At 39.1% G+C, this 23,221-nt stretch overlaps 2 protein-coding genes and 1 long non-coding RNA gene across 3 annotated transcripts; 2 read left to right on the top strand and 1 right to left on the bottom strand.

The window, feature by feature from the left end:
* Positions 1 to 364: 364 nt before the first annotated feature.
* tbcb (tubulin folding cofactor B) lies at positions 365 to 4,997 on the top strand. The gene is made up of 7 exons (XM_088345885.1): positions 365 to 513; positions 902 to 1,037; positions 2,840 to 2,983; positions 3,670 to 3,766; positions 3,881 to 4,072; positions 4,174 to 4,246; positions 4,326 to 4,997. The coding sequence occupies exons 2-7, from the start codon at positions 918 to 920 to the stop codon at positions 4,438 to 4,440; spliced, it is 741 nt and encodes a 246-aa protein (XP_088202011.1). The 5' UTR covers positions 365 to 513; positions 902 to 917; the 3' UTR covers positions 4,441 to 4,997.
* LOC148357966 (uncharacterized) lies at positions 4,771 to 6,803 on the bottom strand. Its single transcript, XR_015851551.1, has 2 exons — positions 6,426 to 6,803; positions 4,771 to 5,207 (listed from the first exon to the last, which is right to left on the bottom strand). It is a non-coding gene; the product is annotated as an uncharacterized LOC148357966 (long non-coding RNA).
* Positions 6,804 to 6,985: 182 nt separating this feature from the next.
* Positions 6,986 to 22,750, top strand: clptm1 (CLPTM1 regulator of GABA type A receptor forward trafficking). Its single transcript, XM_088346093.1, has 15 exons — positions 6,986 to 7,158; positions 7,294 to 7,397; positions 13,091 to 13,239; positions 13,745 to 13,868; positions 14,032 to 14,184; positions 16,717 to 16,834; positions 16,909 to 16,994; positions 18,057 to 18,177; positions 18,262 to 18,506; positions 19,265 to 19,358; positions 19,436 to 19,626; positions 19,691 to 19,786; positions 19,863 to 19,998; positions 20,130 to 20,297; positions 22,009 to 22,750. Exons 2-15 carry the CDS (start codon positions 7,347 to 7,349, stop codon positions 22,179 to 22,181), a joined length of 1,905 nt encoding a protein of 634 aa, XP_088202219.1. The 5' UTR covers positions 6,986 to 7,158; positions 7,294 to 7,346; the 3' UTR covers positions 22,182 to 22,750.
* The last annotated feature ends 471 nt before the right edge of the window (positions 22,751 to 23,221 follow it).

Genomic DNA, 23,221 nt, shown 5'->3' on the forward strand with positions numbered 1-23,221 from the left:
AATGACAATAAAGTAGATCTGAATCTATACCAGGTGAAAACAAAATACATAACAGCAGATAACCCCAAAAAAAACAGGTGAATGACAAATGCACATGACGGTTTGGCTTAAAATGTTGTACTGTACTTTATTATAGGTGAAAGCTATTTACATGAGGTTTGCGTTTTCTTCTGTAACGTGTTGTTACAGCGCCACCCTGGGTCATTTGCGATCATTACAAATTCTTACTCTGATTAGCTGTTCTCAAGTAAACTCCTTTGTGTGGTGGGCGTTTTTATCACACTTCCGCCATCTGTGAGAGACCATTGGTCGAACTTAGTTTACGCGGCTCCAATTGGTCAGTTAAGGTTTTAGGGGCAGGTCCGGAAAGGCGGAAGTCGAAATTGTTACTTCAGCAAGCAGCGGCGGCCACACGTCTAGACACGAAGAGCAAAACACAGCACATTTCTTTATTTATTATATCGTGATTCACTTTCTTTAGCAATCAGAAGAACCATCACCAGGATTACATTCGTAAGTAACAACTAATGAAGTCGTGCTCTTTTTGTGTCGCCAGTGTTTCTTTATTACCAATTAAGTCACCCAAAATAGCTAACGCATCATGTGGCTACATGGTTAGCCATTTAAATTAAGGATAAGAAAATGTGTGATACGTACCCAGAACGCAATGGTTGTCGTTTATGTCGCACTATTTGCGAGGATTTGTGATTTAAAAAAATGTTAACCTACGCACTAAAAGTACTGTGATGTGTTCACAAGCAGAAGTGGGCGCGGCCTCTTTTTATTGGAGACGATCAATCGTAAACATTTTTTTCTTACTAATTCATTTTAAGTGTTTTTTATTTTCTCATCAATGTTTTGTCTATCGATTTATATATAATATTATGTTGTGCCCCCCCAGCTTTCCAACAGTCAAGATGGATGAGTCTTTGCGTGTTATTACTAATCCTTGTGTCAATGTGCGCCTTACGACCACCATATCCACTTTTGAGGTGAATCGAAGGTTCGATAGAAGTATCACCATTGCACAACTGAAGGTAAGCCTGTGTCTTTAAAGGGACAGTGTGTAATATTTGATGAAATGAAATGATCTGCATTTATATAGCGCTTTTCAAGTCAAGACTTCCCAAAGCGCTTTACAGTGTGCTTCACATTTCCCAATAGCGGCCATGCAGCCATGTCAGGCACTAACCTGCTTATTGGGGGTATTAGGGGTTCAGTGTCTTACCCAAGGACACTTCGACATGTAACACGGGGGAGCTGGGATTCGAACTGCGATCTCTTGATCCCAACGCCTTCTAGCAGTACAAAAAAACCCTTCATTCAGTCAAAAAAAAACATTGCTTTGAATAGGTGGCAAAAATACATGTCAAGTCACATTTATTTGTATAGGCCTCAATCACAAAAATGTCACCAAGGACTGCACAGGCTTACAATTACACAATCGCCTGATCTTAAACCAACATGCGGGCAAGGAAAAACTCAAAACCTCAGTGTGAGGAAAAAAGAAACCTTGTGAAGGGGCCTCACATTAGCTATCATATCATACCAAAGTTATTTATTTAAAAAAATAAAATTATAGGTTGGCACTATTTGGCACTGTTCTTTTGTTCATATTGGACAGTACAGTGTCATTTTGTGGTCAGAAATTACACAAAGTGCCTTTAAACAATAATCTGGGAGCCTGACATAATCATCAATGGAGACTGAGTAGAGCAGGGAGCAACTTTTTTATTGATTGGTGCAAAAAGCTACCATTTTGATATCACTGTTCACAAATCCCTTAACCCCCAGGGTTGTCGGATGCCAACTTCTGTGGTGTGTCTTGGGCAAATATTGCCTAGCAGCGCCTTTCTCCAGGATAGAGGTTTGCTTCCCCACATGAAAACAGTTATGTTTTCTACAGTTACCAGTAGTAGGGTGCCTTTATCATCTGGTTGCTGTTGTTTTTCTGTGTAAAGCGTCACCCTGCTCTACAGGGATGAGCCCCACCTTGGCATTAATGGGCAGCGGCGTGTGATAATACAGATTCTAGAACTTATGTTACTACGATGTTGTTACTATTTTATTACGAGCTTATAATCTGTAGAATATAAATCAACCACTAATCATGTCATTTAGGAATCAAAGTGACAAAAAAATTGCAGCGACCTATAACCGGTAAGCTATTTTTAGAACCCGTTCGTGGGTTACTCAGGGGATCCCGGCGGGCACAACCTTAGAGACCTTTACACTGTAGAGAGATTCCACGCCCTCAAGCTTTGGGCGCCCTCACCTGGTGCACAGGAAAAACAACCCAGTCATCAACACAACCCAGGAAATCTTTGGCTGCTCTCTGCCTAGTAAGGGGAAATTTCTAGCCTGCAATACCGCAGAAGAGGAAACAACATTATGAAGGACTGTTAACACCCCTGCCACAACCTCTTTGACCTGCTGCCAAGATGCTCTAGGTCCCTTAAAACAAGGATTAACAGCCTCAGAAATGGCTTCTTTTCCAGGGCATCACCTTAGCAAGCGCACAAGACTGAAAAAATATACCGTATATCTTGCCTTTGTAAAAAAAATAATTTTATGTGTAACCATTTTTCTTGACTTTTGGGGGAAATATATTGCTGCTATATATCATTGCACTATTGTTCTGATGCACTTACAATTTAAACCTGTATCCAAGCACTACTTTACCTAACATGCCTTTTTTCTCATTTAATTAAACTCATGTTTATTTTGGAGTGCCATGTCTAATCTCATTGTAAACAATGTTCACTATTATTATAAATGATAATAAATACAACTGTAATTCTATTTATTAAAAAGATGTTGGAATTGTTTTCTTTTTAAGGGAAAGCTGGAGATGGTGGTAGGTGCTCCCTCCTCAAGTATGGACCTTGAGTTGTTCAGCCAAACAGACAATTTGCTGCAGAAGATGGAGGATGACAATGCTTTGCTGGGTTCTTATCCTGTCGATGACAACTGCAGAATACATGTATGTGCTTTTGGTCGAGTGGTTGAAACGCAAGGACACAGTAGACTGAAAGAGGACACGGGGTTTGAGCAACTATATTGGTCAGGGAAAAACACTTGTACAAGTTCAAGCTACATGGTTTCAAATTTGTGCTTAAAGTCAGGTCATTTTTAACAACAAAACTCCCTGTGTAGTGAAAGCTGTTTAGTAAGCCACCATTCAGGCCCAAGAATCTCCTGTGAAACTGCATTGTCATGCCTCTTACTTTTACTTTGAAGGTCTGTTTTTTAACACAATGTGCAATGCAGATGGTGTTTAAATAATGTAAGCAAATTTAGAGTTTTTGACTTGAGTTGTTGAGTTTTCCATCTGTATTTTTCCTTCCTTTATAGAAATAATTTAATAGACTTAGATCGATTTTGGGAAACGTTGCCTTTTTAAAATGATGGGGGGAAAGAGTGGTTAAATTAAAAAAAAACAAAAAACAATTCAAGATAACATTTTTGTAAAATGGGATTACTTTGGGGTTATTGTTTATTTTCCTGTTTTACTTTTCAATCCCATTAGATTTGAATTCATCAACACTTTTATTAGCTTTTATCATTTCTGGTACCCATCTAGATAACACTGTTGTGTGCATATTTAAAAAGAATGTATGATTTATATTTATCTCATCATCTGATTTTTATTTCTCTTTCAATTTTCAGGTTATTGACCGAAGTGGCGGCTCACTGGGAGAGTTTACCGACGTCTCAAAAGTGGAAAAGTTTGTTATGTCGGATGAAGCCTATGAAAAAAGATCAGGCAAATAAATGAGATTATTTCTCTAGAAATATTACTATACCACAAATAGATAACCTTAATAAATACATCACAAACATTGAATATTATTTTGTTGGGATGCTCTCTTCAATACAGAGACGGCAAGGTCCTTCATGAAGAAGCAGTCTCTTGGCCTTTACAACAAGGAAGAGATGGCCAAGAAGAAAGCCGAGAGCATCGCCAAGAATGAGGAGCAGAAAGCGGCTGCTGAAGCCATTCCCGTGGGGAGCCGATGTCAGGTTCAAGTCCCAGGGCAGCCCACAAAGATCGGCACGGTCATGTTTGTTGGTAAGGCCACATATGCAAGTTATTTTCCCCGATTTTATGCTTCCAGACCTAAATTCACGGCATTGTTCACATATTATGCAATCATACTTGTGGGTTTTCAGGCACAACAGATTTCAAGCCAGGCCATTGGGTTGGTGTGAAGTATGACGAGCCGTTGGGAAAGAACGATGGCAGGTTGTAGTTTCTCTTTCAGTGCACATTGAACACATCTGATTTTGCAGTTTTTGACCGGTTCTGTCATTCTTTGTTGCAGTCATGAGGGAAAACGCTACTTTGAGTGCGCGACGAACTATGGGGCATTTGTCAGGCCTCTCAACGTGACTGTGGGAGACTTTCCCGAGGAGGATTACGGTGTAGATGAAATGTAGGAATTGAGGCCACGTTTGCTTTTTGAAGAACCACAAAAGGTGGTAATTGAACTGTCAGCTGTTTGAAGGTCCTCATATGCTTGCCAGTGAAGCAGAAATAACCAAGGCCTATACTGTACTCTTAGATGTACCGGCTCAAACACATTTCAAACTTTGATTCTTTGCTTCCTACCATAAATGTTCTCTAATGTACGCGTTCAACAGAAACACAATTCTCTTAAAAATGTTTGTGTGGAAACCAATACAACATGTTTCCATGTGGATTTATCATGTATTTTTCATTATTTTGATATTAATGAATTCCCCTCATTGAAAATATTTGCACTCTCAACCTGTTTTGCGGTTTTATTGACTTTTAGTAACATATTGCCTACTATTTAGCCTTCAAAACGAATGGAACGTATACGTATTTTACATAAAATACTGTACATTTTTGTCATTCAAATATACTAATATTGCATTATGTTGAAACATACATAAAACACACAATTAAATGGAATGGAATGACTGTACTGCTGAGCCACATTATTTCATTAAATTCAATGGACATTGTGGCACTCCTGTTGTGTGAACCTATATCACGTGGAAGCAGATGTGGATACATAAAGAAGCCCTGCGATTGGCTGACTGAAGTGTCGTTCAAGGTGTACCCTGCCTCTCTGAGCACATCCGATACAGTAGAACGGGGGTCAGCAACCTGCAGCTCTATATCCACATGTGGCTCTTTAGCGCTGTCCTAGTGGCTCCCTTGAGCTGTTTTAAAAGTGCTAAAAATAGAGATGGAGGGGTCATTTTGTGGTTTTCCTATAAGACAGATACTATACAAACATTTTTTCACGATTTCCAAAGCTTTAAAATAATTAAGAATAAATATTAAATGACTGAATTTTAAGTATGAAACTCTTAGTTTAAAAATAAAGATGGGTTGATTCAAGGCTTTACATTTCTGGCGGCTCCAGACATATTTTTGTTTTGTCGGTTCATTGTGGCTCTTTCAACATTTTGGGTTTCTATTCCGTGCCTTAAAATAGGTGTAACAGTGATTAAAAATGATAAATCGTTTTAACAGAAAATTTATCGTAATGGCGAAATTACATTATAGTACATTTACTGCTATATTCTGTATTGAGTATAGGAGTAACTATTGTACTAAAATCATTTACATATGCGCGCAAAGCTTGGGAGGATAACGGATTGGACAAGAATTTATATTTTTAGGGACACCGTTTGATGTTTGACCAGTAAGTAATGTTGTATTGTGTGCTGCAACCAAGGAAGAGTGCTACAAATACAAGTTACGGTGAGTCAAAGGGATCAAACTGCATCATTTTCCTTTGGGTTACCCCTTGCAGCAAAATGGCAGACAATCATGCCAGCTCCCTCTTGGTGAGACTCAAGTTACATAAAATAAATACACGGTTCTTGACCCAAGAGTATTTGAAAAAAGTAGTATATATCTCAGTTCATTTATTTTTGCTTATTCCTCAAATCGTTTTTTTGAATGATTGGATTTTTTACAGCTACAAGCGCTGAATAACACAATATCCCCTTAAATTACAATAATTCTTTTTACAGCTAGTTTTAATGTTCTGATTCTAACATAGCTTATATGCTTTATCATACCTGTCAACCTCCACGGCTTCATGCCCTTACAAAATGTATTTTCCCTTACAAAATACAAAACAATCTTACACCATATTTTTTTCTCAAACGTGTTTATGTAGTTTAACATGTTATATTGTACATGTTTCGTTATATATATTGTTAATTAACATTTTGTTGTGAGATACTGAGTTGCTCGACATGAATGAGGTTTATTGTAAAAAAGGTTCAAAAATTAAGTAGCTTGGACGTTCACCGTAGAAGGAAAAAATACATGCAAAAATAATTAAGTAAAATAATACATTTTCTCATTCAAACTATTAAGTCATTTTCTGCATTAAATTATTGTTGGTAATATACTGATTAAAGGGATAACCACAAACCTGTCTTTTTTCCTTTTCTCCTTTTATACATCCTTTTTTCTTAACTTCTTTATACAACAATGATTTGTAATATAATGCCTCCAAGCAAGTGAGCCGTTTGAGAGCCGGCCCTCTTCAATGAGTTGAGCCGAAAAAGCCGGTTCTCTAAAAAGAGACGGACTTCCTTTCACTACATAACTACCACATGAAATCCGAGGCTGCAGGCGCATGCACACAATAGCATCAAACCGCTCGCTTCGTTTGCAACGGAAAAAAAACGATTCCGAGATAGCGGCGAATTCGTTTGACTTGATTGATTTTCTGTTTCGTGATAGTCGGTGTATACCGGATGGTACCCACAATTGACAAATTTGCGTTTTTCCGTACAGATTTTCTTGTACGTCGTACACGTCCTAAAATGCATAATAAACGTACTTTGTACGGCAAAAACGTACAGGTTGACAGGTATGCTTTATTGTGTCACTCAAACGGTTTGACAGAAGTAAATCACGAAACCGTCACACGTTAACAGTTTCCAAGAGAACAGAAAGTGCTGTAGGAATCGAAGGAAAAATAAGAAAGGGGAAAATAAATAAAGCAAGGGGTCAGAAAACCTTTTGAGTTGTGGGCCGCTTTGGTCATTTTTGTTATGCTTTTCTCAGTATTGTCTCGCGGGGCAGATTAAATCTGATACGGACCGTGGACAGTAGTTTGGAGACATGTTTCAGGTAACACAAGGGGCAACTTTAACTAGGTAATTTTATTTAACTGTTTCTTGTCACTTTTGTTCGTAATGATTTAATTTAAAAAAATAAAATAAAATACCCAACAAGTTACTTTTACTTTTTGTCCTGGTCACGCCCAACTCTGATGACGTGACTATCGCGAGACTACCCCCGCGAGGTAGCTCTACGCCTGTGTGCGCTACTGAGACAAGGAAAGATGGCGACCCAGGAGAGCCAAGTCACTAAAGCTGCCGTCCATAACGGCGAGGTAAATTCACCGTCTTCAACGTTGACATTCTTGTTCTGTTTGACCTTTTTGTAAATCAAGTGGCTCACTTTTCTGTTCTGGCGTTAAGTGACTCGCCGCCATCGTTTAAAGGGGCTTAGTGACGTTTGCCAGTGCCGGTTGCTTTCAAAACGCGTACGGCTCCTATTCCACGGTTCTCCTTCTTCCGGTGATTTCGCAAAAAAATCTGCGATTATCTGCGTTGACGCGGAGGGAAGACTTCGGAAAGTGGTTCTAGTGGACTTTATCCTTCCGAGCAGGCCAATAAGCTTGGGGCTAACTCGATCCCTGATGTCAGTTGCTAAGAGAAGGCCTCAAACTAGACAGCCAAGCACCCTCGAAACGGTTACTTAAGTGATTTAAAGTTATACCATCCATCCAGCCATTATCTGCAACGCTTATCCTCAGTAGGGTCGCGGGGGTGCCGACAGTTAAAATTTAGGACAAAAAGAAAAGGGGTCACAAACCCTTTCAAAGCTTAGAGCCACTTTTTGTTACTGATCAGCTCGAAGGTCTAGCAGTTACATATATCCTCTTATTAAAAATGGTTATTTCTGTGTTACTAGGTTATTGCCACGATGTAATTATTAGAAGCATGGTTGAAATGGGCTCGGTCGACCTTTAAAACATGGTGCCAGTTAGAAGACATATTTCCTAGAAAATCTCAATTAAGTCAAGTCATTTTTATTTGTATAGCCCTTAATCACAAATAGTCTCTAAGGGCTTCACAAGTTATTAAGCTCAATTACCGTTGAGCTCTCTTCAGAACCAGTCTGCGGGCTACTCAGGTTGGTGACTGGGTATGGAATATGTCCATCTGGGAATTTGCGTAGATCAAAATGTGGTTCTTAGATTCTGACACCATGAAAAATACAGTATTGTAGGGGTGGGTTTGTGGATCCCTTAACCGTTAAGAGTCGTAGGGACACCATTTCCTGTGGTGTGTCTTGGGCAAGTACAGCCTTTTGGCAGCCATCCCTCTCCAGGCCACCAAATGTTGGTTGTATTGTAATGGTTGTCTATTCATTCACTGTACTGTTTTGCAGAAAGGAACTTGATCACTATAAATGTATTACATTTCTTCAAATTGAGGACAGTTTTGCTTTACAGTAAATTTCTATTCAATATCATCAAACAGAAACAGATTTTTTTTTTCAAATAAGAATTACGGGCAAATGTTTTGGTCTCAAAGCATGTTGATTTTAAAGTAAAGTAAGAAAGGTATTGTACCTACTTAAGTGTTTTTAATGTAACATGTTGACTTTTTTGCCATTTTTATATGTGTATACAACACAGCAGCTGTGATCAAACATGCTTATTTAAGAATTTAAATTGGATCATAAAAAGTTAAATCCCTGATTAATCTCGGGTGAACGAGATCTGCACGTGAGATTGGTTAATTTAGAGGTTGCAATAGTGTGCGCAAGGGATTAATGTGAATGGCGAAAGATAGTTAAGAATGACTGATATCGACGCATATGATACGGCGGGTGTAAACCAGTGTATGCTGTCGGACCTCTCTGCTGAGGAATGGTTGCATGGCACAGCAACTCACCCTTTGTTGTGCTGTGAGCTTATTGTTCAATGTCAGGTTGGGAAGGGGAATGAATGTCTGGTAAATGTTGTGACTGTGTTTTTTACTTTAGCCACCTCCCACTAGCTTGGGTATCAAGACAGATAGAAAAACTGAGCATTTGAGTGCAGTCCCTTCCACTGGAAAACATTATCTTCTTGTCACATTGGCAGATCCTGGTTGTCTTCAAGATGAATAAAAGCTTTTGTTATGGTGAAAAGGAGTTTGCTCGTGTTCTAAAGCAAGAAAAGCTTATTTTATTATAATTATTTTTTTCAAAGCAAACATATTCATCAAAATTATCTGTTATTATCAAACACTGTTGTGCTATAAAATTATTTTCCCGCTAGAAAAACATGTTAAAAATCAGTAAAATAAGTCTTGAAAATAGAGTGAGGAAATAAAAATATTGAAAATGAGCAGTTTTATCTGGTAAACAGAAAATGTATTTATTCATTAATACACTTGTTTTGGGGAGGCCCTCTGTTGAAAAAAGGAAACTATGGGTATTCTTTATCTCCTATTATCAGGTAGTTTTGTGGTATTATATTTTTCTCTTACCAAAAAAGTTTGAGAATATAATTTAAAAGAAACTATAAAATATGTCATAAAATGTCAACGTTATAACACGACAATATTCATCTCATCTCATCAGCTGCACCGCTTATCCTCAGTAGGGTCGCGGGGATGCTGGAGCCCATCCCAGCAATCATCGGGCAGTGGGCAGGGGACACCCTGGACTGGTTGCCAGTCAATCGCAGGGCACACGGGGACAGACGACTCACTCGCTCAGTCACACCTAGGGACAATTTGGACCGGCCAATTCACCTGAAATGCATGTTTTTGGAATGTGGGAGGAAACCAGAGTGCCCGGAGGAAACCCACGCAAGCACTGGGAGAACATACAAACTCCGCACAGTAAGGCCGGGAGCTGGATTTGAACCCACTTAGGAGGTTCCCACGACCTCAGAACTGTGCCGCACACGCGCTAACCACTGCCCCGCCGTGCTGCCCCCCAGACAATATTCATTTATTTATTTATTTGAGTGCTGTTTAGGTGGGTTCTTAGTTTGAAAAAATATTCCACTGCGTCTACATTAATTAAAGAGTCTGAGAAAAGACTTATTCCAAACAAGATGGTGCATGGTCAATTGGTGGTGGATTGGCCTCATGTTCACTTACTTCAGATAAGTTTCTAGGGAGTTATGACAGGGGTTGCCTTAAGTGATTAATGAGCATGAATGCTAATATTAAAATAATGACTCATCCCAGAAACCTCGCGTCCGGTCTATTCTCCTTTTCTGTTACAGCTTGGATTATGCACCCTGGTATAAATCCTAAATATGGTCATTGGAACCAGCAGTCCTTAGATAAATTGTATAAAGTTTTAGTATATTTTTTCAAAATTAACCGCTTATTTCCTCTGCTTTAAATGCCTTAATGTCGGGCTAACGCCTTAACGTCGGGCTGTCAAGATGTTGACAAACCAATACGTTTCAGTACAATAACTCGAGTGACAGAAATAAGTCATGCCACATATCTTTGGAAAGCTTAAACTCTTGTGATTCAAGATGCACTCCTCATAGAAACATCACTACTATTCTGAAACAAGATACTCAAAATTTTAAGCCGTGATAGCTCACCAATAAGTCCCCTGGGAAGTCAGCTTATGAGTTTATTCCCTGCAAACATGTTGTCATTCCATCCTGGACCGTCCAGTGAATCAAACAGTGTAAAATATTTACCGTACTCAAACACGAGATAATACTGACAGTTATAAAGAATCCACCTAAGAGCATTTCTGCACCGTTGGACGTTCATTGTTCTAATCCGTTTTTTTTTTTTTTTTTTTTTTTTTGCCACATAATTCCGTTTACAAATAAAAAGACTCTTGAAATTATTTTAAAATACGGCCTTTAGCCAATAAGGGCTTGTTTGATAAGAGGGATTTTGTTTCCTTTAGCTCAGAATATTTTCAGCCATTAGTCAAGTCATATTTATTTGTAAAGCCCTTTATCACAAAAAGTCTCAAATGATGATTGACAAATTGGTCAACCAATGAAATTCTGAACAGAATGTTGCACAGATATTCACTGTGTAATGAACTGAGACCCCAAAATCAAAGTGTGCCACTCAAGATTCATTTCACGCACCATTATTAAGCACAAGTCTGCACAATCATTGAATTCTGGACAGAGAAGTCAAACATTTACAACTCATTCAAAATGTCTAAAAAAATGACCAAAGCAAATTACACAGTTGAAAAACCTTTAGTTTTGTTAACTGGTCGTTTCCAAATAGCCTACACATACTATTAGAAAAATGTGTAAAATACAATGTTTAGTTTTTCAGATTGTGATCAAATCTAACAAGGTACCAGGTAAGGCTTCAAGCTTTTGTCTTACCCGTTTTCCAGCTAAGATACCCATGCTACACTAATTTGCAGGCGTTTAATTGCAAAAAAAAAAAAAGGTGAGAATTAAAACCTATTTCTGTGTGTTGTAACTCCGATAAATCATTGTTGTAGCGCTTGCAGTGATGATTTCAGTTTGGGACAAAACTGTTACCTTTCAAAAGAAACTCAAACCTCTCATATTTTCCAAACAGTTCAAGAACAGCATTCAGTGTACTTTGGTTACGTCTTGGATTGGGATTTTACCAAATATAGGAACGTTTAGGGGTTAAGTGTCACTTTCGTGTGGAAGTATTGCTTTTGCCAAGTGAATTACATATTACAAGATTCAGGTTGGCCAGTCACCACTTCTCAACGAGTGGTTAATTTTTAATCCCCTGCACAACTTCCGGAAGGCACAGTATTTTATTGTCTCAGTTTTACTTCCCTGGAATTCTCTGCAGCTCAGCGCTGAGATTTTACTGAGAATCTCAGTAAAGTCTTGAGCGCTAGAAAATGTCACGTGGCGCCCTTTAAGTGTAAAATGATAGTCATCTGCCCACTCTGGGCCGTGAATGATTGAGTTATCTTCAGCAAGACCCGAAAATACTCACATTACTCACTCTAATAATTGACCCACTTTACCTAACTGCCTTTTTGCATCCTACTATCCTTTTGTCCCCAATGTGTCTGTAACAAAGGAAAAAGATTAAACGCCGAGATAGAGAACAGGTCTCGTGAACTTCCATGGGTTGTAGCTCCTGTGTCTATTGTGTCACTTGAATAGAAAGTAACATTGTTTGTCATGCCTGACAGCCCCATTTTTCTTTTGAACTCAAACAATCAATTTGCCAAAACAGCAATTGGGGCTTTTATTCAAACGACTTCTTCAGTCAATCACATTAAACAATCCATTTCACTTAAATCGTGTAGCATTCTTGTCTTAACCTTCGTACTACTGTAAAGATTTATTTTGATTTTGCCTTATGTGCTTTTATAAACTGTAATACCATGAATTAGTTGGGCAATAGATGGAATTAATGCAAATTAGTGCTCAGTTGTGAAAGTTTGGCAGGTAATTTAAGAGTTGGATTTGATCCACTCAAATTATAAAAGTGGCAGAATGCTTCCTCGAGTGCTTTCCATGCAAATTTAAAATAAATTATGGTTAAGGCACAAGCAATGAGTGTTAAATTTGTGTGGAAATGGATTTCAAATCAGGTTTTATTTTCTGAATGTTTTGCAAAGGATTTTGTGTGTAATCAATTTTTTTTGGGATTATATTTACCGTTCTCGTAATTGCCCGGTGTAATTGATGAAGTTGCCATTTAAAAATTTCGGCCAAATTGGCCAGTCCTTCCATAATATGTAGTAGATTAGTCAATAGTTTTTTTTCTCACACATTTAGGTTGGCAAAATGGGTCTAATGATGACCACATGACAATCAATTCACTTATTTAGTTTATGTAAATAATTGCAGTTCATCATGCCATTGAACATTTTATAAAATCTTGCAAATATCAGGAGGATGCATGCATTTTGTGAATTGATTCTTTTCTTTTTCCTTTCTGATTTGGATATCACAGTTATTATGCAAGCAACCATACAAAATCATAATATTATTGACTGGCCCTGAGCCAGATTTACTTCCCATTGCTGCAGGAACCATTTTGACTCTACATATCTAGCATATCTTGTTTTGCGATGCAGGTTAGCAGTAACGGTAGCGCTGCAACAAATGACGGTCGGGCGGTGCAGACAACTGAAAATGCACAGGACCCCCAGCAGCAGCAACAGCAGCCCCAGCAGCAGCAGCAACCTCCCAATGCCTGGCAGGTCATTAAAGGAGTGCTATTCAGGTATACATTTGTAAAAATACATATATTTTTATGATTATTAACCCCACTTTTATTGCATGTTAACATTGACAGTTTTTTTGTATTTTCATTCAACTGAAAGCCAAGTGTTATCTCGCTCGCTAATTATCAATTTTGTTTTTATTTTCAAATGTTTATTTGCAATTTCGGGTATCCGCCAGAAAACTCCTCTGTAAGTCTGGCCCTTACCATTGGCAACCTGGAAGTCAAGAGTGGCACAGAATCAATGTCTTGTTACGGCTGTCCAAATCTTTGACTCCAGCTTGGCAAAATTCTATAAAGAAAAGCAGTTAAGCAGATAAACGAGAACGAGTTTTACAATCCTCACGTGGTATATGTTTAGCTTTCACCCATATCTTTCATCTATATTTTTCTCTTTGTAATTCTTCCTTAGCAACAGTTGTTGCCACACTTTCAGTTGGATAATATTGGATTTTTTAAAAATGCCCACAACTGCTATAAGCGCTTTTATTATTTACTTTTGTAGAATTTTTATCATCTGGGCCATCAGTAGCTGGTTCCGTCGAGGACCATCCACTCCAGACCCCAACACACCAGCAGGGGCACCCAGAGTACCCAGTAGGAATCTTTTCACTAAGGACACCCTCATGGTATTAATAATGCAATTAAAGTATCTATACTTGAAAACACTCTTAATTAATTAGAATTTGATGTATTTAATTTTATATACCGTTTTCACTTCAAGAGTAAAGAGTAAAAAGTAGTCCCTGTGTGCATTTGAACCACTGGTGATTTGTTTCACCCTGCCTGCAGGATATGTACGTGTACATCTCCCAGGAGGAGGTCTTTACAGATTTCAACAACACAGATTCTCTCTTTTGGTTCCACCAAGACCTCGTCTATGGAGACTGGTCAACAGGGGACAATGGCTGCTATGAGCACTACAAGGAGATGCCTATACCTGAGGTAAGGCACTGAGAAAAAAATCGGAGGTTGTGATTTACTATTCATGCCACTAGACGAAAGCAAAGCACTTTGGATTGTAACAAGACAATTATCAGCAAGGCACGCGTAACATCCAATTTACAACTGGCATCCGACCAACCTGTCCTAAATCCATTACAATGGCGCCATCTGCTGCCAAGAGGGTATGTAGTTTCTGTTCTGAGTCTAATGCAATTCTTAATTATTTTGTCACGCCCCCCCTTCAGAAGAATAAATTCTCTAACAGCCCCCCAAGATTGATCTTTTTTTTTTAAGTGATGACAAAATATTGGTGGGGACAAAACAAATATTGCTCGATTTTAATGGTAACACGTCACCTCCATCTATGCCAAATGTACGCCTTTTGTCACATATTCGTTTGAACGTCTTTTCAGTGTGATTAGGTTGTAATTTCTTTAAGTTACTTCTTGATTCATTTGGCTTTTTGGTGTCCGCTGCTAACTTTTTAAACTTGGCAATCACACCGGTTTTTGATTTGACTTTTGTTTGTCTCTTTACAACGCTCTCTTTGCATGTCCCTGCATCGGTGTTGAATATATTTTTTCTTGGGGTCGTTTTCAGGCCTTCTACACTTTGTGTCTAAATTTCATACTCAATGCTTTTACTTTGTGCTTAATGCACTGTGTGGAGATTAGATGCAAAAATAATCACTCTGCCTCTGAAGACTCCTCTGCCCCCTACTGTAGTGGAGGTTAAATTGCAATTCTGAGAGTTTTAAATGAAAATCGAATTCGCCCGTGCACCCCCGCTCAATGGCACCCGCCCCACTATTTGAGAACCACTGGTCTAATGGTAGATTGCAATATGATTGACATAAGTGATGCTGTGCTTCTCTGCCAGACATACAATTATGGTACCTTAATTTCCTGACTACAAGCCGCATGTGCCCATATGCACAGTGGAAAACCCTTTGGCTATCTGCTTTATGTAAGTTCCCCTAGCCCTCTAGACCGCAGTAGCTCAGGAGGTAGAGCGCTCGTCTTGGGATCAAGGGATCCCAGTTCGAATCCAGTTCGAATCATCCCGATTACATGTCGAAGTGTCCTTGGGTAAGACACTGAACCCCTAATACCCCCAATAAGCAGGTTAGCGCCTTACATGGCTGCAAGACCGCTATTGGGAAATGTGGAGCACATTGTAAAGCGCTTTGGGAAGACTTGAAAAGCGCTATATAAATGCAGATCATTTCATTTCATTTCATAGACCGTGTTCCAATATGGGCCACTTGCTTTTTTGTCACCCTTACAAAAATCCGACTTTTTACATAGCTTCAGTTCTTCCTGCTGCCGTTTCCAGCTTCTCACTATAAATTCATCAATGCAAAGTTAATGTGCAGCAGCTGCTGTTTTCCAGCCAACTCGATTGCTTTTAACTTAAAAGCACAGTCATATGCTTTTCTTTTTGCATTTTCCATGATGAGGGTCAATTAATGCTAATATTATTCATGTTCAAAGCATGTTACCAGACCTTTACAATGCGCTTCACACTTACCCATTTATACAAACACGCACACATTAGCAGCCATGCAAGGCACCGACCTACTTATTGGGGGCATTAGGGATTCAGTGTCTTGCCCAGTCTTCATTGACTTGAAAAGTGCTATATGAATGCAGACCATTTACCATTTACCTTAAACTTCTACGTTGTTTATTGGCGGTTGTGACTTGGCGTCTTTCTCAATACGCCTGTCTCACTCTAAGCTTTTTTTGCTTGAGCGCCCCTGGCAGTCATTATAAAAATTGCATATGATAGCAGCATCACTGCATAAGCCGCAAGGTTGAAATTGTGTAAAAAAAAAAGTTGCGCTTTATAGTCTAAAAATGTTGGTTTAAAAAATGAGCATCCGCTGGAGAAAACAGGCATTTGCTGGCTTTGGACGTAAGTATGGGTGGACATATAGATAGATAGATAGACACTTTATTCATCCCCGCAGGGAAATTAACACTTCCAGCAGCATCCCTGTGCTGAAGAACAAAACAATAATAAAGCAAAAAGAATACAACACACAAATACCCAATGTGACGTGTTAATACCCAATATAGCGTGTTATATAGAGTATCTAGATAGTGCTACACAGAATACACACTGCAATACAAATTTGGTAATATGCAATGTGGGGGGTGTGTTTAATGTGGGCCTTTACTCCCCCGGGTGGAGTTAAAGAGCCTCATACCATGAGGAAGAAAAGATCTCAGTCTGTCCGTGGTACAAGACTGTGACAGCAGTCTGTCGCCGAAGCTGCTCTTGTGTCTGGAGATAATGCTGTGTAGTGGATGTGATGAATTGTCCATGATTGACCGCAGCTTTTCCAGTGCCCGTCTCTCAGCTACTGTTGTCAGGCTGTCCAGCTCTGTGCCGACAATGCCCACATATGTCAAGCCTTTTGTAAGATGGATGTTACCTGTATATAGATTGGACACAATCCTGAGCTCATGACTCAAACAATTTTGACTTGTGGTGTTTGATGACCTCTGCGTCTGTGCTGACTCGTAGGTGGTGCAGCAGAACGGTTCCCTCTACATACACGTTTACTTCACAAAAAGTGGACTGCACCCAGACCCAAAGCGCAAAGGGCAGTATCGCAGACTGTCGACAGTGCACGCATCACGAAGTGAGTGCAGGATGTCATCCAGCTTAAAACATGTTGTTTTCTTTGACTTATTGCGTTTGTTTCGGGCTTTTCAGTGCTAAACAAATTCAAGCGTAGGAAGTTTATGAAGACCAAGAATCTACTTACCGGGGAGACGGAAGCAGATCCAGAGATGATCAAGGTGGTCTGCTGTTGATGTTTTTTTTTTGTTTTGTTTAATGTGCCTAATTTTTTTTCTAAGCTATGTAAACACAGTAAAGTTGTATTGTTTATGTATGAAAATACTTTTAAGGCAATAAATATAAGCCTATCACTTGAAAAATATAACCTACCACAGAGGTCAGGAACCTATGGCTCGCAACCCATATGTCTCTTTTCAGAAGTACATATGACTCGGAGAAAAAAATTTGCACATTTTTCTGTGACATTCCAAAGACAAGTGATTCCATCCCAATTTTGGTACTTGCATAGCCAACAACACTGTTTGGAATTTGGTTCAGTACAATATATATATGGCTCATTCTCAACTACAGTTTACAGTCAGGGTGTCCCATCAACAGACCCTGTTTTGAAAGTAGGTCGCCAAGACACCCTTTAAATGGAAGCTCATTAAACTATGTATGTTCACTGTTTGAATATTTTAAGATAAAAAAAACACAGATCAAATTGTAAAAAAATAAAAACACCTTTAAACCGCTCAGCAATTTGATTGGGTGAGTGGTAGAGGTGAGCTGATTCCTGCACTCCCTTCTCTCGCTCTCGTTGTGCAATCTGCGCCAAAGGTAAATGGGACTATATCCTTATTGTTTGCAGTATTTTGTGACATTTTTACAAGACAACTTTGCACCTTGTTTCTAAACCATTATTTAAGACAAAAATGACAATCAAAATGATCCTCAACACTCTTAAGTAACTGAGGGCAGGAGACAAATTTTATGTAGTCCAGTATATTGATATCAGACACAGGCTCCGGCATTGATATTCTTTCATAGATTAGATCACATGACACAAAGTGAAATAAAACGTGCTGAAGAATTAGCTTTTGTCTGGACAGCGGGTTTGGCGGTTTTGTTGAATTTTGTCTTAAAATAAAGGGTGTGGCTCTCTTAAAACATTTTTTATAGATATTTTTTTATTATGGCTCCTTGGGTCAACAAAGGTTCCAACCCCTGACCTACCGGCACAACATAATCCTGTCAAGTGACGGTCCATTTTTTGCATCTTTGTAATTTCATCTCCTTAGCGGGCAGAAAGCCACGGTCCTGTAGAAATCATCTCTCACTGGCACCCCAATCTTACCATTAACATGGTGGATGACCACACAGCCTGGGTAAAAGGCTCTGTTCCACCTCCACTAGACCAGCGTAAGTTCTTTGCACCGAATGTGGAACATTTGGAATGTGTGTGAAGGTGGATTTGTATGTTCCATGTCTTTTTTTTCCCACCAGATGTGAAGTTTGATGCAGTGAGCGGCGACTACTACCCGATAGTGTACTTTAATGACTACTGGAACCTTCAGAAGGACTACTATCCAATCAACGACACGCTTAGCACGCTGCCCCTTCGCCTCAACTACTGCCCACTGTCTTTGTGGCGCTGGCAACTCTATGCAGCGCAGAACGCTCGCTCGCTGTGGAACTTTATGCCTGAGGACACTTACGAGCAGTCTGATGAGGACCAGGACTCAGTCAAGGTAGGGTGCTTGGTAGGGTTGTACAATTTTCCGAAATCGAGTTGATATTGCAATGTTTCGTATTGCGATTGCATTATACTGTGTTTTTACAAGGATTAGTAGTTCTCTTTTGTTATTTGAGTTATTGAGCGTTTGGCCATCAGAATTGTCACTGTTTGGGTTTTAACAGCCCCTGGTCAATCTGAGGCAAGTTTTAACAGCACTAGCCAATGAAGGTGAAGCAAGGTTTGCGAGTTGCACTCTATTTACCCTCTTGTGAGCTGTAACAAAGCTCGCCTGAAGAGGGGGGGTGCTGTTTGTGTAAAACACGTCATTAGTATTAACTCTTGGATGCATAAGTGTGGTCTAAAATTACTCCATGGGTTATTTTTAAAAATATTTTAAGAAAAAAGGTGTAATCTTGTCATATTTCAGGTATTCCTCATAAAACATGTTTTTTACATGATGACATTATTTTTATTTTTTTTCTCTGTAATTTTTGACCCCACTCATGAAAGAGTGTCAGTACCGGTTAGTCATGCATCCAACAGCTAAGTACTCAATAAAAAAAGCACTTTTATTTTAAAATTGAAAATAGCATTAAAATTGCAATATTCGTCTGAAAGATTGCAATTTGTTTTTCCCCAAAAATTGTGCATCCTTAGTGCTTGGAGATTTAAGCATAATGCTATTTTAGAGTACTTACAGCAAAGTGTATATTGAGGAGTAATTTCCCACCATATTTCATATATTCTTCTGAATGTCTAACCTTCCTATAGGTGGCCCTACTTGAAACCAACCCCTACCTCCTGGGACTCACTATCGTGGTCTCCATTGTACACAGTATCTTTGAGTTTCTGGCCTTTAAGAACGGTAAATTCACAATAAAGCTCAAAATTTTGTTTTTCCCTCCACATTTTTTAATCTTATTACACCTCTTTTTTACCAAGATATCCAGTTCTGGAACAGCAGGCAGTCTTTGGAAGGCCTCTCTGTACGTTCCATCATCTTCGGAGTGTTCCAGTCTTTGGTGGTGCTGCTGTACATCCTGGACAATGAGACCAACTTTGTGGTTCAAGTCAGTGTATTCATTGGCCTTCTCATAGACTTCTGGAAAATCACCAAGGTCATGGATGTCAAAGTAAGTCAAAACCACTGAAAGTTAGTTTATCCTTTTCAAAACCTGTTTTTTTCCTTTTCATTAGTTGGACAGAGAGCATAAAATTGCAGGAATTTTCCCAAGACTTGTGTTCAAAGACAAGTCCACATATGTGGAATCTTCAACTAAAATCTATGATGACGTAAGTCCAGTTTATTACATTTTGTGTGATGATTATATTTGGTTAAGTGACTGTGCTTCTCTGGTTTTGTGCTCAGATGGCTTTCAAGTACTTGTCATGGCTTCTCTACCCTCTTTTTGGCTGCTACGCCGTCTACAGCTTACTGTATGTCGAGCACAAAGGCTGGTACTCTTGGGTACTTAGCATGCTTTACGGCTTCCTACTAACCTTTGGTAAGTAGTAGTAGTAAAAAAAAATAAAAACGTCATTCCTTTTATGTCATAAGTTTTGCCTGGCCAATGGTGAACAAGTTATTGACCTAAATATAATTCCATGTCCATGTTTCTCGCCCCTCCCATTTCAGGCTTCATCACAATGACGCCTCAGCTATTCATCAACTACAAAATGAAGTCAGTGGCCCACCTCCCATGGAGGATGCTGACATACAAGGCACTGAATACCTTCATTGATGACCTTTTTGCTTTCGTCATCAAGATGCCCATGATGTACAGGATAGGTTGCCTCAGAGACGGTACGTCAGTATGAAGTCTGATAAACGGAATCCTCCAATAGATTTTGGTAGTTTTAGAGACATTTTTGAAACCTGGTATTTAATTGGAAATGGAGACATGAATAATTTACTGTTCAAGCAACTGAGGTCAGTGAAGATGGGGAACATAGAGAAAATAAATGAAACATTTATTACAGTAAAACCCCCTTGATACGTTATTAATCCGTTCTGTGCTGGGGATAGCACGGTGATATTGTCAGAGGATGGAGACCTATGGTATTTAACTAATGTGTCCCGAACCCGTTACCCCAGACAAAAACACGACTATTGTAAACACATATTAAAGATTGGTTACAAAATAGTGCATACTAAATTCTACTTTGATGTAATATATGTGTATAATTATCATTATTATCAATGTAAAAAAAAAACATTAACTTTCCTTTACTTAGATTGTGATGGGACTTGAGTTGGTCCAATTTGGGTAAATACAAATATGGGAGGAGATGACAGATTAAAATTAAAACGCCTCCAAACCACTCACAAATTTGATTGGGTGAGTGGGAGATTGGGTTAGCAACAAGTCTTGAGGCTCATTGCTAAACAAAATAAAAGTTTTTTTACACGCGATTCTGAACTGAACAGAGATCGAAACAGAGCATTGTGGGAGAGAGTTCTGCCAGTAGCATGTCAGCATTTTCATGTTGCGGTGAGCAACTGCAGCATCTTATATGGTGACTCGTTTAGTCATACGCACCAACACGCAAAGTTTGAAATCTCTGCACAATAAATTGTTGTCGGTGTTGTATGGTGGAGGAAAATGCCACAATGTCGGGCCAAAAATAGACAGTATTCCACATTTTTACGTGTATCTTAAGCTAGAGTGTGTGTAACCCGAGAGTCTAATGCCCCACACTCACTTGGAGCCAACCAAGTGCAATGCCACTGGCGATTGGCATTTTGCCTTTAGCGTCTGGTGGTCAGGGGCATTTTTTTTTCTTCAGGAAAATAATGTGGACAAATGGCACAGTGTCAAAAAATTTTGATAATTTTGGCAGGTGTTCTCTAAATTTCTCAAGTGTGTGGGGAACAGAGGATAAGGGTGAGCTGCCCTTTTCCATGACGCATGTGCTAAAAATACGATGTGAGATCTGAAAACAATGATGCCCTTTCAGAGGAATTAGTCGACATTCTTTCCAACAGTATACATATAATAGATAGTTAGGGCGAAACAGGGATGTTATGGTACATTATTCAATATTGTGACGCATTCACGATATTTCAACTTTTTCACATACAAATCAAGTCTTCAATTTATACATCCAAATTGAACAGCAGTGGAAGTTATCTATCAAAAATGCTTCAGTTCCTCTTCGGTATCTTCACTGGAGTTTGCATTTTGGTCCATTACCATAGCAATCACCTAGGGCAACAACACAAACCACGTCTGTGTTGCAATATGGCACTACGCTCCACAGTATGGTGGCCCTTGCGTACATGACTCAGCCCTAATTTGCGTTTTCTTCCAGCATAGTAGGAAATATGTGCTTGTTTTAGTAATCACTTTGGTAGTTTTCATCTTGAATGGCCACTTGATCCAAAAACACATGGTTTAAACAGCTTGCAGTCGACCTGAAAACTGCTCCAGACAAATTCCCCTCACTGTTGGTGCCAGGTGTCTGTCTGGCTTAATTCATTAATAAGCCTCTCCTCTACATTTGCTTCTCTGCAGACGTGGTCTTTTTCGTCTACCTGTATCAGCGCTGGATTTATCGGGTAGACCCGAACAGGGTCAACGAGTACGGCACCAGCGGAGTAGACCAACAAAAGGGTAACACAGCAATGGGTGATGCCCACGCAGAAGCCATCACAGACAAACCAGATGAGGAGAAAAAGAACGAATAAGAAGGACACTGACGCCCACCCCTACCCCCATGTTTGGCCTCACCAAGGCACAGAAGACTTGCGGAAATTAGGCAAATGGGGGTTGGCTGTCATGGACGTTGCTTAAAATCAAAAGAAAAGAAAATCGCAGCTTAACTGTCCCTCTGATTCCTGTATGAAGCCACAGAGAATCATCATTGTTGACTCAGTAAATTTTAATTTTTCTTCACTCGCCCTCTCGTTTTGCAGTTGAAGTGAAGTAAAACAACGTGATGTACTGTATTCTGTATGAGTTTGGGAGGGGAGCAGAGTCTTGGAAATGAGGCTGACAAGGGTTGTGTTTAGACATTTTTGTATACACAGAAAAAGGAAGCAAAGTGAAGCTTTTTTTTTGTGTGTAAACCCCATGTGAATCTTTTATTGTCATTCCACGTGAGAATGGAGTTGTTGTTGGATTACTCGAAAATCACCTTGGGATGATGCCAACAGGACCTCAGCGACAAGTTATGAATTTTAAACAAATTGTTCATGTTCTAAACTGGAACGAAAAAGCAGCCTTGTTGGTATTAATATAAATATTAATATTGTCAGAGTTTTTGTTTTTCCATCAGCAAATCATTCTTTTGAATGTGTACACTGTACACATTTCCAGCTCGGTAATGAGTGCCAATGAAGCAGCTCTCATGCACGCACAATTGTCACCCCATCCCTCAACCAGCTATGGGGGTTGTGAATATTTCTCAAAAGAAAGTTATATGTTGTGACATAATTAATTTTTGAGCATATGTGTTTATAGTAAAATGTAAGTGTGATTGAAATTGTCTACGTAAAGACTTTTTATTTTCTCCAAAATATGATTTTTGATTGTAATAAGTAACACTGGGAAAAAAGAACAGTGTGCTCAATTATTTTTTTATTTAGGTTTGCGGTTTCATTGGATTTTTAGGCCATTATTTTACTATGAGGGGATCTCATTAAAATACAGGTTAGTTACCATGTCTGGCTCAGATTTACTAGACTTGAGATCATTAGCAGCCAAGAATAATAAGTGTAGATCGATT

This window comes from Urocampus carinirostris, chromosome 10 (genome assembly GCF_059441175.1).
Source record: "Urocampus carinirostris isolate Australia breed hairy pipefish chromosome 10, RoL_Ucar_1.0, whole genome shotgun sequence".
Lineage (NCBI taxonomy): Eukaryota > Metazoa > Chordata > Actinopteri > Syngnathiformes > Syngnathidae > Urocampus > Urocampus carinirostris.

Bases quoted from the DNA above. Each gene is read 5' to 3' on its own strand.
- tbcb (XM_088345885.1), top strand. From the start codon at position 918: ATGGATGAGTCTTTGCGTGTTATTACTAATCCTTGTGTCAATGTGCGC. The intron at 4,073-4,173 runs GTAAGGCCACAT...GTGGGTTTTCAG, and splicing joins CGGCACGGTCATGTTTGTTG to GCACAACAGATTTCAAGCCA. The intron at 4,247-4,325 runs GTTGTAGTTTCT...TCTTTGTTGCAG, and splicing joins TTGGGAAAGAACGATGGCAG to TCATGAGGGAAAACGCTACT.
- clptm1 (XM_088346093.1), top strand. From the start codon at position 7,347: ATGGCGACCCAGGAGAGCCAAGTCACTAAAGCTGCCGTCCATAACGGC. The intron at 16,835-16,908 runs GTGAGTGCAGGA...CGGGCTTTTCAG, and splicing joins GACAGTGCACGCATCACGAA to TGCTAAACAAATTCAAGCGT. The intron at 19,627-19,690 runs GTAAGTCAAAAC...CCTTTTCATTAG, and splicing joins CCAAGGTCATGGATGTCAAA to TTGGACAGAGAGCATAAAAT.